We start from the raw sequence: 16,934 nt of genomic DNA, 5'->3' as shown, positions 1-16,934 counted from the left end.
TTAAAGTCAGATTTTAGTCTCCTAAAGACATCATTTCTAATTTTAGCCCCTAGTGGTAGTGACACGGAACTTTAAATTTGTTGTTACCCTCCACTTATTCACTCGTGTAAAATGAATAATGAATGTAAAACAAATGACCACCAATGGATCTGAATGAAAAACAGTTTTTTTAGGGCTAATCAAATTTATAAATTCGGGACATAATTATTCATAACCGTCTATTTTACAGAAATACAGGTCAAAGAATATAATTTTACGGGACTTCAGTGGGTAATTCCCACTTTGTATTTCACTAGTTTTGATTCGATTACATCATATCCGGTCTGGTGTTGCATATGGTCAGGCTGCAAAAGCAAAACATTTCAATGCACCCGAAGCTTAAATTCGGTCAAAACTGACATTTTTCTGAGAAAGTGAAAAGGTGACCCAAAACCATGCAAAAAAACAAAACAGACAAAAACACCACCACTCAAATTCAGGAATATTTTTATATTTAAGTAAAACCTACTTGAGTACACTTTGAAACAAGAGTACAACAAAATAGAATATACTTCAAATGTTGAATATACAAACTAGATTATTCTGAACAAACATCTTGCTCTCCCTCTTTAAGGACTAGTAATAAAAAGCAAAAGAAAACAAATGCGTAAGAAATGTATTGGTATTTAAGATGCATGTGCCGATTGACCTTTTTTCTTTTGTGTTGACAAATTGCCATTGTTCCAGGATTTGGACCCAGATTTGATTACACCCAAATAGTATGGCCTTTTTTTTCAATCCAAATTGAAATGGGAATGCAAAAATGCTTTGCAGTTTGTTTGCCAATAATACTGTGCTTGGTACAATGTGTGATGAAAAAACAACAAACAACAACAACAAAACATGAGCGTAACACAAAAGCTTAAGCTTGTTTTAAAAAAAATGAAGAAAAAAAAACTTCTAAGGCTGCATTGTTTATAAATTCAGTAAACTGTATAATTCCTATATACAAAGTTCATTTCTTCTCTTAGTAGAAGTGGATGGAGAATCGACACGGGCAGAAGCGTGGACTCACAGTGATCGTCGAAAGAAACTGCTGGTTTTGTCTTGCGATTTTAATGTTAAAAAAAAATCTTTATACAAGTTATAAAAAGCTGAATTTATCCTCCCTCAAAAGTTCACATACTTGACTACAACTACTCGCTCCTTAGTGTTCTGCTTAGCTGTTATTAGTGTCAAAATAGTTTGGTTTTTTTTAAGTGGAGAACTGTAGTGTTCTTTACATTGGTCCCTTTAACAAATCATAATTGAAATGACGGACATCCAGGTTTGATTCACACGGTGTGAGAAACGGGGCGCTGATAAAGGCTGGAGTATTTGCCTGCTTAGAATATACCAAATGAAACCACACTTGAACTTGAAACTGTACAACTCCAGTTTGATTTCCCAGAATGTGAATGAATAGTATCTGGGGATCATAATTTCATTTATTATAGAGTTCACGACTGACAAAACGCATCACTCTTCAGCTCTCTGCTGCGAACTGTGGTTTTGGACCTTCCTCTACCACCTCTGCTGCTGCCTGTGTGGGACTGTCCTGCTCAGGCTGGTCTGGGGAAGTGCTGTCGGGTTTGGACTCTGCGCTAATTGCTTTTGGAGAGAGCTGGCTCTGCTGAATCTGGATCTGAACTGGGACTGACACCGGACTCTGTGCCGGAGTACACGCCGTCTGGACGGAGATTGGGACTCGAGATTGCGTCTGGATTGAAACTGGAACCTGTGTCTTCGCCTGAGCCGGACTCTGCTGGGCAGGAACTGCCAGTCTGACCACCTGCGTCCCCTGCGCCACAGACACGGGCGTGAGGGCTCGGACGCCCATCAGATTGATGCCTGTGGGGCTGCCCGGTTTGGCCTGAAGCTGGCACTGCGTGAGCTGCGATGCGGGGATGGTGATTATCTTGGCAAGCTGAACCGTGATCCGGTCACCATTCTCTGCTGTGGCGGGCACCATCGTTGGCATGGTCTGGATTAGGACTTTAGGTGCGTTCATGCCAGTCGCTGAGCCAGTATTGGTGGGCGCTGTGGTGAAGAGCGAAGGGTTTGCTGACTGCACGGCCACTGTGGATATCTTCTGTCCCAAGGAGTTTGTCATAACGACCGGCACTTGCATAGCAACCCGCACAGTCCTGGACACAAGATGATGTTTTAAAACAATAATTTGTCACAGAAAATTAAAGTGCCCACACTATACTCATTTACAAGTTTGTTATTTTATTTCTGGGGTAAGCTAGAATTCATTTACATGATTAAAACAATTTTTTGTTTATTATTTTCTTCGCTGTAGCACCTTTTTTAACCCTCTGCCTGAAACACTCTGTTTTAGTTACAGTCTCTTTAAAGCTCACTTTTCAGGGAAAAAGCCCATACTGATTTGATTGGTCAGCTAAACAGTATAATTTCTGTAACCAAGCCGTAACTATTGGAAGTTAAAAATTGTTTTTTTTGCCCTCGCAATGAAAATCTAGCCTGACTACGTCAGACTTCGTACTTCCGCTCAATTTCAGTTCGCTTCTGTACTCAGTCTGAGATAGCGACCTATCTCTCAGTTTTCCTCCGGCCTGAAAACAGCCGGCCAATCAACGAACAGAGGGCGGGCTGAGAGCCGTGACGTAAACACTAAGCGCGGAGTTTAAGATTGTATTTTAGGTTAGGGAAATCGAAAACGACCGCGTATATGGAGACACAGGATGCAATTCGCTCTGTTGTGGAGAATATTCCCGGCATTTGCAAACTGAAGCCCGAACAAGAAGAGTGTTTGTTAAACATTTTGAATGGAGGTGACTTTTAAAATGGCGAGAGAGGTGATTGTGTTATGTGATTGGCTTACGGGTAACCAATGATTTTATACTTCAGACAAGCGCCCCCCGCGAGAAAGAAAACACTTTTCAATTATGCCATTCCAGACTCTGTCTACGAAGCAAAGCGAAGTAGCAGAGTTTGGTATTACCAGGCTAATGAAGATCAGCATCTCCTTAACACAGTGAAATCACTTACACAATTGTTCTTTGATGGTTAGTAAAAGCAGCCAATGGGCGGCCATTACGCAAATGTGTAACAGTGATGTAGCTAATAATGGCAGGACAACACAAAGCATTTCAGGCAAGTTTCTGAAATTAACTTCCTTTGCTCTAGACATTGAACTTTGTAATTTTGCAGTTTGTTTACATGCACATTACACAACAAACGATAGGTAAAATTTACAAAAATCATAACAGGAACCCTTTACGTCTGGTTACCTGGGTGCGTTGGCATTGGAAATAATGGTGGCATGGGACGGATCTGTTGTCGTGGAGACCGTTACGATGCGCTGAAGGGGAGTTGCAGTGAGTGCAGCTTTAGATTTCGGGGAGCCTGGGTGGACTATAGTCCTACCGCCCCCTCTCAAGATGGCAGGCGTTTTGGAGAGCTCAGACGTCAATAGAGTGTCAGATGAGGGAGGAACGCGTTCATAGGCCTTCTCTCCGATTATGTCATCGCCAGGGTCGCACTTATCGTCATCGATGATGACAATGTCTTTAGGCATTTCCTTAAACTGGTAGACCAACCTCTGACCCTCTACTTTAGCCAAGATACCTCTCTGATAGTAATACCTGAGAGAGAAAGAAACATCAATTAAATATACAATAATATAGTTCCAGTTATGGATGCCAATTGGTCAAAATGTGATTCCAGCCATTTGAAATGTCTTCAATATCTTACGATGTTTGCACACACAAGGTTCTCTCTCACCTGAGTGCTCTGCCCATGGTTTCATAGTTCATGTCTGGTTTGTTCTTGTGTTTGCCCCAGAGCTTTGACACAGCTTTAGAGTCCACCAGCTTGAAGATGCCTTTCTCCCTCTGTGTCCACTTTATGTACCTGGGACAGGTGTTCTTATCCTGCAGCAGGTCCAACAGGAACTCCCACAGGTATGTACTTCCTGTAAGAAAACACAACAATAGCATAAGATCCACATAATCTAAACAATATTAGATAATTAACAGCCACTGACACTAGCAAAACACAACTGATAACTGATTCGATTTAAATGAAATAAATAATATTAGGATAGATCTTACAAATCATGTGAAGAACATGTCAAACATTTCACAATCATATAGTAATTTACTATATACACTACATATTCAATACTGCTCATTATATACATATACATATGTGTATATATATGTAATGTTACCAGGGTCAGTATTCAAAAGTCAAAAGAGAAATGGTGTGAAATATTTGTACAATTTTAAATCAATGTTTTCTATTTTAATGTATTTCTGTGTTGGCAAAGCTGAATTTTCAGCATCATTACTTCATTAATCCTACTTGTATATGATAACAACAAATGATATATTGTACAAATTGTTTAGTGTTTCTAAAGTAATGAAAATTTTAATTCAGTAACAATGAATACTATCATGATGTACACAAAGTACAACAATAACTCATATGAGAATGAGATCACATTAAAGTCACATAATTTTATGCAAATTTACTTTATTCCGTTTTGGTTTGTACTTTTGATATATTATTTGAGTGAAATGGGGCCCAGATGTTTCTTCACCCATATCATATGCAAATAACAATGTATAGGATTTACCTTTCCCTTCCCTAGACTTTTTCTTGATGCCCAGATCTGGAGATCCGTTTGAAATGTGATGGGGTTTGGGTTTCCGCCCAGCTAAAAGAATGAAACACACAAACAATAGTTAAAAAGCTTGTTAAAAAATAAAGTTTATTTATATATATATATACAGAAAAAACTTCAGACATCCTTCACACACAGACAAAAAAATAAAAAATCAGTTTGGTAATATTCGTGTGTTCTCACATTTTCTTCTCTTGCTTGGCTCCGTCTCCAGCATCTCAGGTTCCTGAAAAACTGTAACAACTTCCATGGGCTCGGAGTCCTCTGTGCTGACCTCCACCACCGTCTCCGTCAGCACGTCAGGTCGCATAGCCGCATGCAGGAACTCTGAAGTGTTCATACATGGAGGCACAAACACCTCTGCACAACAGAAAAACAAATCATTATAGAAATGATGTTTTTCTCACTGTATGGCTGACTACAGCGATGTGAACGCTATAACTGAAGGGGGATGAGAAAGCACTGTTCACCTGGGCTCCGGTCACCACGCAAGCTGGAGGGAGAGTCCATGTGTAGAAGAGCTTCAGCAGCCTCAATGGTTTTATCAGAGCAGTGCACACTAGAGCCATGAACTGATGCTTCCACTGCAACAGACAAAACACACACAAACACTTCATATTCCTGTGAACTTGGTTTGTAAAATTCTTGGGTGCACATTACAATTTTAAAAAGTATCATTACATTTATACAGCATTATTTAATAGCAGAATGTCTACACCAGCATATAAAAGTATACCATATATATATATATATATATATATATATATATATATATATATATATATACACATAAAAATGTTTAAAAAACACCTTGAACAATCTGTTTAATACAACTTACAGGTTAATATTGTGACAAACAGCTTTACTTTATTACATTCTCAGTTGTACAGTTTCTTATGGTTAATCATTTGATTTTGATCTGTCAGTTATGTTGACATATACACTACAATTCAAAAGATTGGGGACGATAAGATCTTTTTAAATGTTTTTGAAAAAATTCTCTTTTGCTCACCAATGTTGCAATTATTTGATCAAAAATACACACATATTGTGGAAATATTAATACAAATTAAAATACCCGTTTACTATTCGAATATATTTTAAAATGTAATTTATTCCTGATCCAAAGATGAATTTTCAGCATCCTTACCCCAGTCTTCAGTGTCACATGATCCTTTAGTAATCATTCTAACATATTGATTTACTCCTCAAGAAACATTTCTAATTATTAATATGATTAATGTTGAAAACGGTTGTGCTGCTTAATATTTTTAGTGGAAACTGATGTTTTTTCAGGATTCTTTGAAGAATAGAAAGTTTAAACAAATAGCATTTATTAAAACAGAAATCTTTTGTAACATTATAAACGTATTCACTGTCAATATCAATCAATTAAATGTGTCCTTGCTAAATAAAAGTAATAATTTCTCTCTCTCTAAAAAAAAAGTCTTACTGACCTTAAAACTTTGGACAGTAATGTAATTAATAAAAGCAATACAATGATGACCGCAGGTACAAAATAATCTTCATGATTCAAATGTAATATTTGTACACTTAACTCTCAATAGAGGGTGCTATTGGGTGGAAAACTTGTGTGTTCATGGTTACTCAAAGTCATATCTAGCAACAATTATAAATCAAAAACAGAAAATATATGTAAACTATTGTTTTTTTTTTAAAAGTATTTATGGTTGTATAAGTTAATTGAATGACATACACTTAATATGGAGACTTTATTAAGTATGTGATTGACACTTTAATATGGTACTTATGAGCTTTAAACTACTGACTGACAAATAAACTACCTGACAGTTAACACCTATCATTCGTAGAGACAAAGTGATTGAAAGCCATTTACTTTCAAAGAGAGCTATAAGACAATGCAAGTTAAGCACTCTGAGAATGAGTGTTTAAAATCACTTAATATAACCAACAAAAATGGGTCTGAGAGGACATAGTGTAAGTCCTGTAGGACCTATTAAAGCAAAAGTGCAACTGTAGAGTTCTTGAGATCCTGCCTTTGGACCTAAATAGATCCACAGGAGTCGTACCTGCGATCAGTCTACTCAAAACCCAATTAGTGTTTTCTAAGACAGTTTAGATTAAAAAAAAATCTGCTAACTGACAAGTCACTTCCTCGGACATCCTGGCTGGCTGTTTAAGAAACAGGTGCAGAGACTGATCTCAGACAAGCAGTTCATGCATATATAGGACTGAACCTCTAGCCTCATTTCTCTTCTACGTTAACATCCAGAGCAACTAGCACCTGTGCCCGTCTTTTCAAGCCGTCACTCAAGTCCCATTAAAACCTGACCCTGCCCATGTTTGGCTATGTTGGTCTGTTGTTGCTCACGGGGGCTATCTTTAGGCAGTCCCAGTCATAAACACATACACACAGTGTCCTCTAGAATGGGTGACCCGGCATACATTTACTTCCTGTATTCAGACAGATCTGCCCTTGGAGACAGGACACAAATGTGTAGTTATTAACAGAAAATACTGAATATCCATATGGCTGCCAACACTTCAAACCTAAGAGAATAAGACTGCTTTTAAACAATAAATACAATTTAAAAAGTTATAAAGTAATACCTGTAAAAAGGCTGTTTTTGTGTTTTTTTACAATAGGTATTCATACATTTTTGAACATTTAAAAAGGTTAGTTCATGCAAAAAATAAATGATGTTATTTCCAAACCTATATTATTTACTGGTAAAAGAGTTAAGAATTCTTGAACATTTTTATTTTTGAGTTAACTACCCCATTAAGACAAAAGGGTACATTTGATCTGTAAAACCCAAATCTGGAAGAAGAAAAAAACTGCAGTCAAAGCAACACTAAAATCTCTTAAAAATAAGCAGAAAATACAACACATGCTTTGTCAATATGAGCAAGGAATGCAGATGCACTTAAACCTAAAATACTACAACAGCAGTTAAATAGCAGTCACGTCATTGTTAACATTCATATATAATTATAAACAATAAATCATTAATAGTAGTAATGATTCAGCTGAACAACTGAGACAGGAGACTTAACATTGTGGTACTATTTTGTCTGTCACTAAAATAGCGGTCCACAAGAAAGTAGTGCTGTCCCTCCTCACTTCCGTGTTTACAGTCGTCAGAGCTTTCCCTCCAGTTCTTTCTGAAGACGCTCTGCGAGCTTCCTGCCACTCAATCCCCGCCCCGAATCTGATTGGGCGACTTTCTAATCAACGTCCCAAGAAACAGACAAGACGATTGGTCCAGTGTAGGATTTCGAACGCGGTGCGAATACTATTGGACGACAAGTGCTGTCACTCAACATTTAGACAGCCCAGTGGAATAACAATGCTTCCGCCATCAAATTAGCTCTAAAATCTAAACATCCACACATTAAAAGTAGTCAAAATAGTCACTCGACAGTTTTACAGCAACACATTGCAGGTCAGAAAAAACAATGTGGGGTTTAAAGAAATAATAAAGCGTTAAATGTTGCTAACGGAGATTAACATTCAGCGCTAAATTGAGCGACCACGTTTAGATAACGGGACATATTATGTGTCGTGAAGCGAACATGTATTTTATTACTAAAATACTATATTTTTGCACACATCTTAACATTATAAAGAAATTAAAACGTAGTTGTAATGTAGTTGCTCCGCGTGTATGTCGTTAATATACCACATTTCCTTTGAAGATGAGGCATTAAAATAAACCAATAGTCAAACGTAAAGCTCTCAGGTACTATTTTATAAAGAATACAATTAAATCAACAGATTTCACTAGAGTTCACATTTAGTAGGCTGTATTTCAGAGTTAAAAATAAAACAGTGCCCTTCCGACTCCAGACAGCGTGGCAAAGACGTAGGAAAGACAACATATCTCCCACTTCCTGGTTTCAGAGCAGCGCACCACCTCCAGAGAAACCCGTTATTTTAACACACACCACATTAATAACGCCCTCAGCGCCGTGCAAACCGAACACTGTGCACGCTGATCACGCATAACACAGCATGCACACCTTCACGCTACTTTTCAACACTCCAAGAAAGCAGACAAAAAAATTAGGCAACGCCATGCAGGTTGCCAACCAAGGTGATCACTTCCTGAAATGCCCTCCATTACTTTAGAGCCCAACTTCGCGGATCTCAGCGCTGTGGCGCGAGCGCTGCTCTGCTGCACCACAAACTAACCCACGCTGGCGAGGAAGAACACGCGCTTTGGTCTTTTTACCTGCTCGGATAAGTAGATCGAGCTGGTTAGCAGGTCCCTCATGCAGCGACGTCGCCATGTTTCGTCCAGAGGTGCAGATTCACATTGACTCGCATTGAAAGCGTTTAGAGACGCACGACTCGCAGATCACTCCGCCTCCACAGGAAATCTCCACAAACTCAACAGAGCTTACAGATCCTTCCGCGCCAAACACAGGAAATCCTCCGCGCGCTCTGCATTACGTCCGATTTACGTCAACAGCGGAGAGAAATATTTAGCAAGTAACGTTATTCGTTTACAAAAAAATCTTTTAAATATTAAAATAACGCACATACGTATTTAATAATGCAATAAATATAACATTCTCCACAAAGTGAATGAAATCCGTGAAAATAACAGTTATATGACAGTAGGCGTTTCCACTTCCATATCATTTTAGCGTCGTACTTTGTATTTTATTCTTATCTAGAGAGACATTCTTTATAAAATGTTGTTAAACATCTTACTGTTGTATTTTAAGCACTCTGAACTGTGATCTTTAGGTATCTGAAACATCTATAAATCACTGAAAATAATTGTTCCGAACAGACACGAATATGACATAACTGTGTTTCTTTTTCTATATTATTGTTTGTATGGCATTTTGTATTTTATAATCTAGACGAAGGTCATTTTTTTAAAAATGTTTCGCACTTTCAACTGTTATATCAATGTCTCCGAAATACCTCTGAACGAATATTATAGGAGTTTTATTATGTCACGTGACATTATAAGAATTATAAATCGTTAAGTGACTTAAGTATTGACATCAGTATTACTAACAGTGTTAGTATAATACTTGCAATAAGTATTATAATGCGATGAATGACCATTTTCTTCACCGAACTTCAGAGAATGTCCACAAGAGGCCAGTAGAGACCCATCACTGACAGGGCCTTGGCAACAAATCTAAATAAAACACGATTTTATACATGATTTACTCAACCTCATGTTGCTCCAAACAAGTGTTGCTTACATCCTCAGAGGAACACCATATTAGATGCTAGGAAGACTCAGACATCATTCACTTCCATTGCTTTTTTTCCCATACAATAAAAGTGAATGAGGCTGTCAGTTCTTAACATTCAGCTTAGGGTCTCCTTTTGTAATCCATGAACAAATTAATCACTTAGGGTTGGACAACATGAGGGTGAACAAATGTTGACTTTTCCTTTTGGGTGAACTCTCTCTTTAAAGTGCCAATCTCTGCTAGATCACTAAAAAATACTTGTAACACTTGTAAAAATATAAGCGTAGCCCTGTTTGACTGCTAGTAACTAACTAATACAAGAAAGCTATCTGTGAGCCACAAGGATGATTTTTTAGCAGAATCATGCTTATGTGGTTAAAGGATTAGTTCACTTTTTAAAAAAATTTTGCTGATAATTTACTCACCCCCTGTCATCCAAGATGTCCATGTCTTTCTTTCTTCAGTCGAAAAGAAATTAAGGTTTTTGATTGAAACATTCTAGGATTTTTCTCCATATAATGGACTTCATGGGGTACCAAACGGTCCAAGGTCCAAATGACAGTTTCAGTGCAGCTTCAAATGGCTTTAAACGACACCAGAGGATGCATAAGGGTCCAAGGACTCTCCTGTTCAAACTCGTTCATCAAAATGAACAAATCTTTTTTCGATTCATTTCGTTCATTGAATGAACGAAATGACTCGAAAAAAGATTTGTTCATTTTGATGAGCGAGTTCGAACAGGAGAGTCACGAACGTGCATCACAGAACAGAGCAAGGCAAGCATTTGTGCTTATAAAACTTAAACTTTTTATTTATTTATTATTGTTTATTTTTGAAATGACCGATCGTTTCGCAAGATAAGACCCTTATGCATCGTCTGGTGTCGTTTAAAGCCCTTTGAAGCTGCACTTAAACTGTAATTTGGACCTTGGACCGTTTGGTACCCAGTGAAGTCCATTATATGGAGAAAAATCCTAGAATGTTTTCATCAAAATCCTTAATTTCTTTTCGACTGAAGAAAGAAAGACATGGACACCTTGGATGACATGGGGGTGAGTAAATTATCAGCAAACGTTTTTTAAAAAAGTGAACTAATCCTTTAACCTCCACAGTGGCATTCCATATACTACATATAATAACAAACCAGAGTCTGCATGCACCAAAAAACAGGATACCTAATCACTGACATAACAGACATAAGAGAGCAATGTTCAACTGTAATAGTCAAATCTCTCCTCATGCCTGAGACTCCAGCATTTAATGTGCATCAGTGTCCACCATGAAGTATATTGTTTGAGCGATTAAGGTTTACAAATGCATAATGCTGGATACGCAGTCAGATGTTTTACAAACAGTGGCTTCACAAGTCTCACTGCCAACACCAACTGCTGGATATCACAAGATTCAAAATATTTTACCATGCAATCACTAGAACAGAGAGCATTTAAAAGTTCTTTATCTGCCATTTAATGGGGATTTCATTCATGATTTGAACAGCTAGAAGTTGACTTATGACAAATCATGAACAGACACGAAAGTGCTTTTGTATTGAATGCATTTCAATAACTAGAATATATATTTTAAAAAAGGTCTTTTTTACATGCATGCGATCAGTCACGGACAAAAAAGAGGAAAAACATTCCCCCCCCCCCCATTTAATAGACTACATAATCATAATAGATTTATAAATGATTAATACATTATTATTATTATTATTATACATTTATGACAAATTATGAATATATTATTACAATTATATAACAATAAATAAATATTTTATTATAATTATAAATTATTTTTATTCTAGTATCATGACAAAAATTCAATGAATAAAGAAATACAATACTGTTTTAAATTGCAATCCTGCAAAATAAAAAGTATTTATTAATTATAATTGATAATAATTTTACAGAACAACACTGTAGCCCTATCTATTAACATTTATGTTTAGAGTGCATTCATTAAAGATTGTGTATATCTTTGAATTTCCTGCTCATAGGTTGAGTGGGAATGGTTAAGTTTGGAACAGTGTTCTCACCTGTCTCCAGCACCTCAGTCTCCACCTCCTGCTCCTCAGCCACTCCCTGCATTAGGTAAGTCTCATCATCGTACACCAGCACCTGAGCAGCGAAGCCCTGCTCCAACCGCACACCAGGCACTGGCTCCACGATCACCGCAGGGTACTCCTCCTCTCCTTCCACCTCTCCCTCCATCTCTCCCTCAACCTCATATACACCCTCCTCCTAGACAGAGAACAGAGGTGTCATGATCAACAAGAAACCAGAAAACTAAACATTTCTAACATTAATTCTAACAGATATAGATTTCAAGAGTTGCTGTAAAGTTTTACTGCGTTATAATGAACGAGATTTTTGAGTTCTACAAAACTTTAAAGGTTCGTTCACACTAAGAAAGATAACTATAAAGATGGTTACTATTAGTAGTGGACGATCGGATCGATATTGATTTTTTTATATTGAGATATATATATATATATATATATATATATATATATATATATACATATATATATATATGCGCGCACACACACACAATATATATATATATATATATATATATATATATATATATATATATATATATTTGGCATATTTATAATTATCATATAATTCTCATCAGTTGATATTTTTTGTGTGTATATATATATGTGTGTGTGTGTGTGTGTGTGTGTGTGTGTGTGTGTGTGTGTGTGTGTGTGTGTGTGTGTACTACTGAGCATTAACATTTGTTTCATGGAACGGAACTGTGGCGAACAGGACGGCCGAGGGACGTGAGAGAACGGCGCGAGGCCGGTGGTGCGATTGCTAATGAGCAGCACCTGTGAAGCACACCGGTCTCGCATCTCTCACGGAGGAGCGGAAGCATAAAGGGGGAGCGACGACGTTGATGATCGAGAGAGGAACAGGCCTGTGTTTTAGTTGAGTTTTGGTTTTTGTGTTTTATTTTAGCCAGCAGTCGTCCGCGAGGGGCTGCTGGCCGTTATGTTTATTTTCGGTAGCCTGCAGTCGTCCGCGAGGGGCTGCTGGCGGTATTTTAGTTTGTTTGTTTTATTTTAAATAAAGTTTATTTTGATTGTTCGCCAGTTCCCGCCTCCTTCTTCCCTGAACATTGTTACAGGAACATATGATGACTACTTTCCTATAAGTATTGTAATGTTGCAAAAAGTCAAACTTCATAGGCATGTTATCAATAACCTTTATTGGAATGTAAATGTACATCCAAGCTTAGCTGCAGGAATCAGTGAGTGCAACGGACAAGAAAATTGGTGTACCCAGGGCAGGCTTAGTAACAATTAACCTTGTATGGTTGTCTATATACAATAAACAATAGTGCTGTCAAAATGAATGATTAATCCAAGTGATTAATAAAAAAATAAAAATCATTATCCTGATTGATACCTTCCTGCTATGCTCAATTCTATAGCTAATGGCAACAATGTCACATTTAATAAGATGTAACAAACACTTCGAACTCTGTGGACCTGTTGTTGTTTTTTTTAACGATGACAAGCCGGAATGAAAACAAGCCGAAATGAAAACAACCCGAAATGAAATAGGAGTAACGAGGCTATTTTTAAAAGGTAAGGAGTAGAAAGTACACATAATTGCGTGAAAATGAATGGAGAATTAGTAAAAATTAAAAGTAGTAAAAATTTCTCTAGAAAAGCATAGATACCCAAAATTTCTACTTAAGGTAACGAAGTATTTGTACTTCGTTACTTGACACCTGACCACTATATATTAACATGATTGTCATCCACACAAACGGACGATCTGCTGCTTTAAATGCTCAATCTCTTTAAAGTCAGGTGGATTCTGACTGATCTTTATCAGCTGGAAAAAACATTTCTGGAAGAGATTCCAATGATATTGTTTCTGTGTTGTTATAGCTTCCCAATTTAGAATGATTATTAAAACGATATAATTATAGTTATCATGATTGGTGTAAAAAATTCCTTAACATATACTGGAAAATAAACATCATAAGCCAGTATTCAGGGGATGTCACAAACATAGTCTTGCGTACTGCGTAGACAGAATTTTTACTTTTGGCATCACATTTGATCCACTGTGCAGCTTAAATTCTGACCAAAAACTGCTGTTTTACAGGAAAAGTTGGCCTGACCAAAAATTTGCTTTTTTAAAAACATTTAAAGTCCACATGAAATCAAAATTGACTTGACTATTTACATTGTTAGTGCACATCAGTGTTGTAACTGTTCACTAAGGAAGGCTGAGTAACCTGGTGTACTCCAGAAATTTAAATGTTCTTGCTTGTGCCTCAAAAAAAGAGCACCCTACTCTCAGCATAACTGTGCGTTGACACACCGGTCAAAGTGGCCGGAAGTCATTCATTTTCAATGAGAGCCGGCGGCGAGCTCCAGCGAAGGCGGCGCGGCGCGTCTTGGACGGTGAGAGTGGCGAGGAGAGTTGAAATCAGGTCAACTTTATGGTAATGCGCTATGACGCGGTTCGGTGGCAACCAATCGGAATGTAGAAGTGCTCCCTTTGAGATGATTCCAGAGAACGCAGGCCAGGTAACATTGGTTCCGACCACATTAGTTCCCAAGCAAAATGGAGGAGAAGTTAACGCCACACCAAACGCAACAACTTAATCATCCATAATAATGTTGTGAGTTTGGTAAGAAAAAGCCACGCAACACTATTATAGGCAACATTTTCGCGCTAGAACGCTTGTTTTATAGCAGGAATGCAATTCATTTGCTGAAAACAACACTGATTTGACCAATTGCATTAAGGCTACAACCAGGACAGTTATTGTAATGTAGACTGCACACGAATCAATGTTAATGTTAATTAAAGGCCAAGTCTAGTAAACGTCCTATAAACTGCATATTGAAATTAGACTCGTAGTTGAAAATAAACACAAAAGCCACACCACACAAATTGAATTTATTTATTTCGTTTGCAAAGTAAATATAATTGTTAATCTCTTTCCATCTGTAATTTTCTTACTTTCACATTTAAAATATATTATTAGGTTAACTTATACCTGTAACGTAGTGCTTTAGAAATAGCGATGAGGCTGGATCCAGACGCAGTGTGGCTTTATTAACAAACTTAGACAGGAACAGGATTCAAAGACTCAGAAACAGGACTCAAGGATACAGAAATAACCAACGTTAACATCTATCATACATTCAACAACTCACAAAGACAGGGCAGGAACATAGGGCTTAAATAATCAGGGACAAACGAGCTAACAGGATAACAAGGGGGCGTGGGAAAATCAGAAACACCTGGGAAAACTAATGAACAAGACAGGGAACCAAAGAACATGACAGGACACAAACCCACATCGTGACATAACCCCCCCCTTAAGGGCGGCTCCTGAAGCCCAAAAAAAAAAAAAAAGTCCAGGAGGGCGGTCTTGGGGGAGGGATGGGGGGCCGGGCCCATGCAGGGGAACGGGACCTGGACCTAGGCAAGGCGGGCCTGGGCCGCAGAGCGTGGGCGGACCAGACTGGGCCGAAGGCCAGGGCGGAGCAGGACGAGGCGAAGGCCAGGGCGGAGCAGGAGGAGGCGAAGGCCAGGGCGGAGCAGGACGAGGCGAAGGCCAGGGCGGAGCAGGACGTGATGGCGGCCATGGAGGTGAAGCCCCTGCAGACGACCATGGTGGCGCAGCTCTCATGGTCTCCTCACCGGACCCTTGGCCCCCCCCAAAAAAATACTTGGGGAAATCCACGGGTTCAGGAAAGCCCTCCCGGAGCTTGAAGGGCGCAGGCAGGGCGAGGCGCAGAGGCGGGGCCGGCAGGGCGAGGCGCAGAGGCGGGGCCTGCAGGGCGAGGCGCAGAGGCGGGGCCGGCAGGGCGAGGCATCTGGGAACGCCCTCCGGAGCCTGGCAAGCAAAACGAATCCTCCTGGATTCACTTGACTTGGAACTCGACTCACTTGACTTGGAACTCGACTCACTTGACTTGGAACTCGACTCACTTGACTCGGCGGCACTCGACTCACTTGACTCGGCGGCACTCGACTCACTTGACTCGGCGGCACTCGACTCACTTGACTCGGCGGCACTCGACTCACTTGACTCGGCGGCACTCGACTCACTTGACTCGGCGGCACTCGACTCACTTGACTCGGCGGCACTTGACTCACTTGCACTTGACTCACTTGACTCGGCGGCACTTGACTCGGCGGCACTTGACTCACTTGCACTTGACTCACTTGAATCGGCGGCACTTGACTCACTTGAATCGGCGGCACTTGACTCACTTGAATCGGCGGCACTTGACTCACTTGAATCGGCGGCACTTGACTCACTTGAATCGGCGGCACTTGACTCGGCAGTTGACTCACTTGACTCGGCACTTGATTCACTTGACTCGGGACTTGACTCACTTGACTCGGGACTTGACTCACTTGACTCGGGACTTGACTCACTTGACTCGGTGGCACCTGACTCGGCAGTTGACTCACTTGACTCGGTAGACTCGGCGGCACTTGACTCACTTGGCTCGGCGGCATTTGACTCACTTGGCTCGGCGGCATTTGACTCACTTGGCTCGGCGGCACCTGGCTCGGCGGCACTTGACTCGGCGGCGCAGACGAGAAGTGCGGGCTCGTCGGGGCTCACGTGAAATGCATGCTCGTCGGGGCTCACGTGAAATGCATGCTCGTCGGGGCTCACGTGAAATGCATGCTCGTCGAGGCTCACGTGAAGCGCGGCCTCGGTTGGGCTTACGAGAGGCGACGAGAGCCCGGCAGGTGTCGAGTAGAACAAGCCCGTAATCGAGAAGAGATCATCCAAGGAGCAAGCCTGAGCAATATACCGGTCAAGAGTCCATTCAGTAAGATCCCTCGGCATCCATCGAGCGATCTTATAATCCAGCCCGTTCCAAAACAGGTCCATGAGCTGGATCTCATCTAGCGCTCCCAGATGGCAAATGGACAGAAAATCCTTCGCGTACCTTTGGACGGACTGGCCCTCTTGCAATAACGTCGACAGGTATTCTCCCAGAGCCCGGTTGCTGACAACTGCTGGATCCATTTCGTGGTGAGTTGTTCTGTAA

General features: G+C 39.8%; 1 protein-coding gene across 6 annotated transcripts in view; it reads right to left on the bottom strand.

The window, feature by feature from the left end:
- Nucleotides 1-469: 469 nt before the first annotated feature.
- elf2b (E74-like factor 2b (ets domain transcription factor)) overlaps nt 470-16,934 on the bottom strand; it is a 38,184-nt gene continuing 21,719 nt past the window's right edge. For 5 of the 6 annotated variants that reach the window (XM_077205101.1, XM_077205105.1, XM_077205102.1 and 2 more), the window contains exons 3-9: nt 11,916-12,120; nt 5,143-5,256; nt 4,856-5,032; nt 4,625-4,705; nt 3,769-3,958; nt 3,276-3,629; nt 470-2,165 (exon numbers count right to left, since the gene is read on the bottom strand). In XM_077205101.1, the coding sequence (XP_077061216.1) occupies nt 1,505-2,165; nt 3,276-3,629; nt 3,769-3,958; nt 4,625-4,705; nt 4,856-5,032; nt 5,143-5,256; nt 11,916-12,120 (1,782 nt within the window). In that variant the 3' untranslated portion in view covers nt 470-1,504. Of the gene's footprint in view, nt 2,166-3,275; nt 3,630-3,768; nt 3,959-4,624; nt 4,706-4,855; nt 5,033-5,142; nt 5,257-8,889; nt 9,095-11,915; nt 12,121-16,934 lie in introns of those variants that run through there. The other variant, XM_077205106.1, reaches the window with a different exon arrangement.

The sequence above is a fragment of the Siphateles boraxobius genome, unplaced genomic scaffold (assembly GCF_051911475.1).
Source record: "Siphateles boraxobius isolate OS27281-9 unplaced genomic scaffold, OSU_SipBor_1 53, whole genome shotgun sequence".
NCBI lineage: Eukaryota > Metazoa > Chordata > Actinopteri > Cypriniformes > Leuciscidae > Siphateles > Siphateles boraxobius.
Note: the sequence above shows the minus strand (reverse complement) of the source record. Positions and strands in the feature narration are given on the sequence as shown.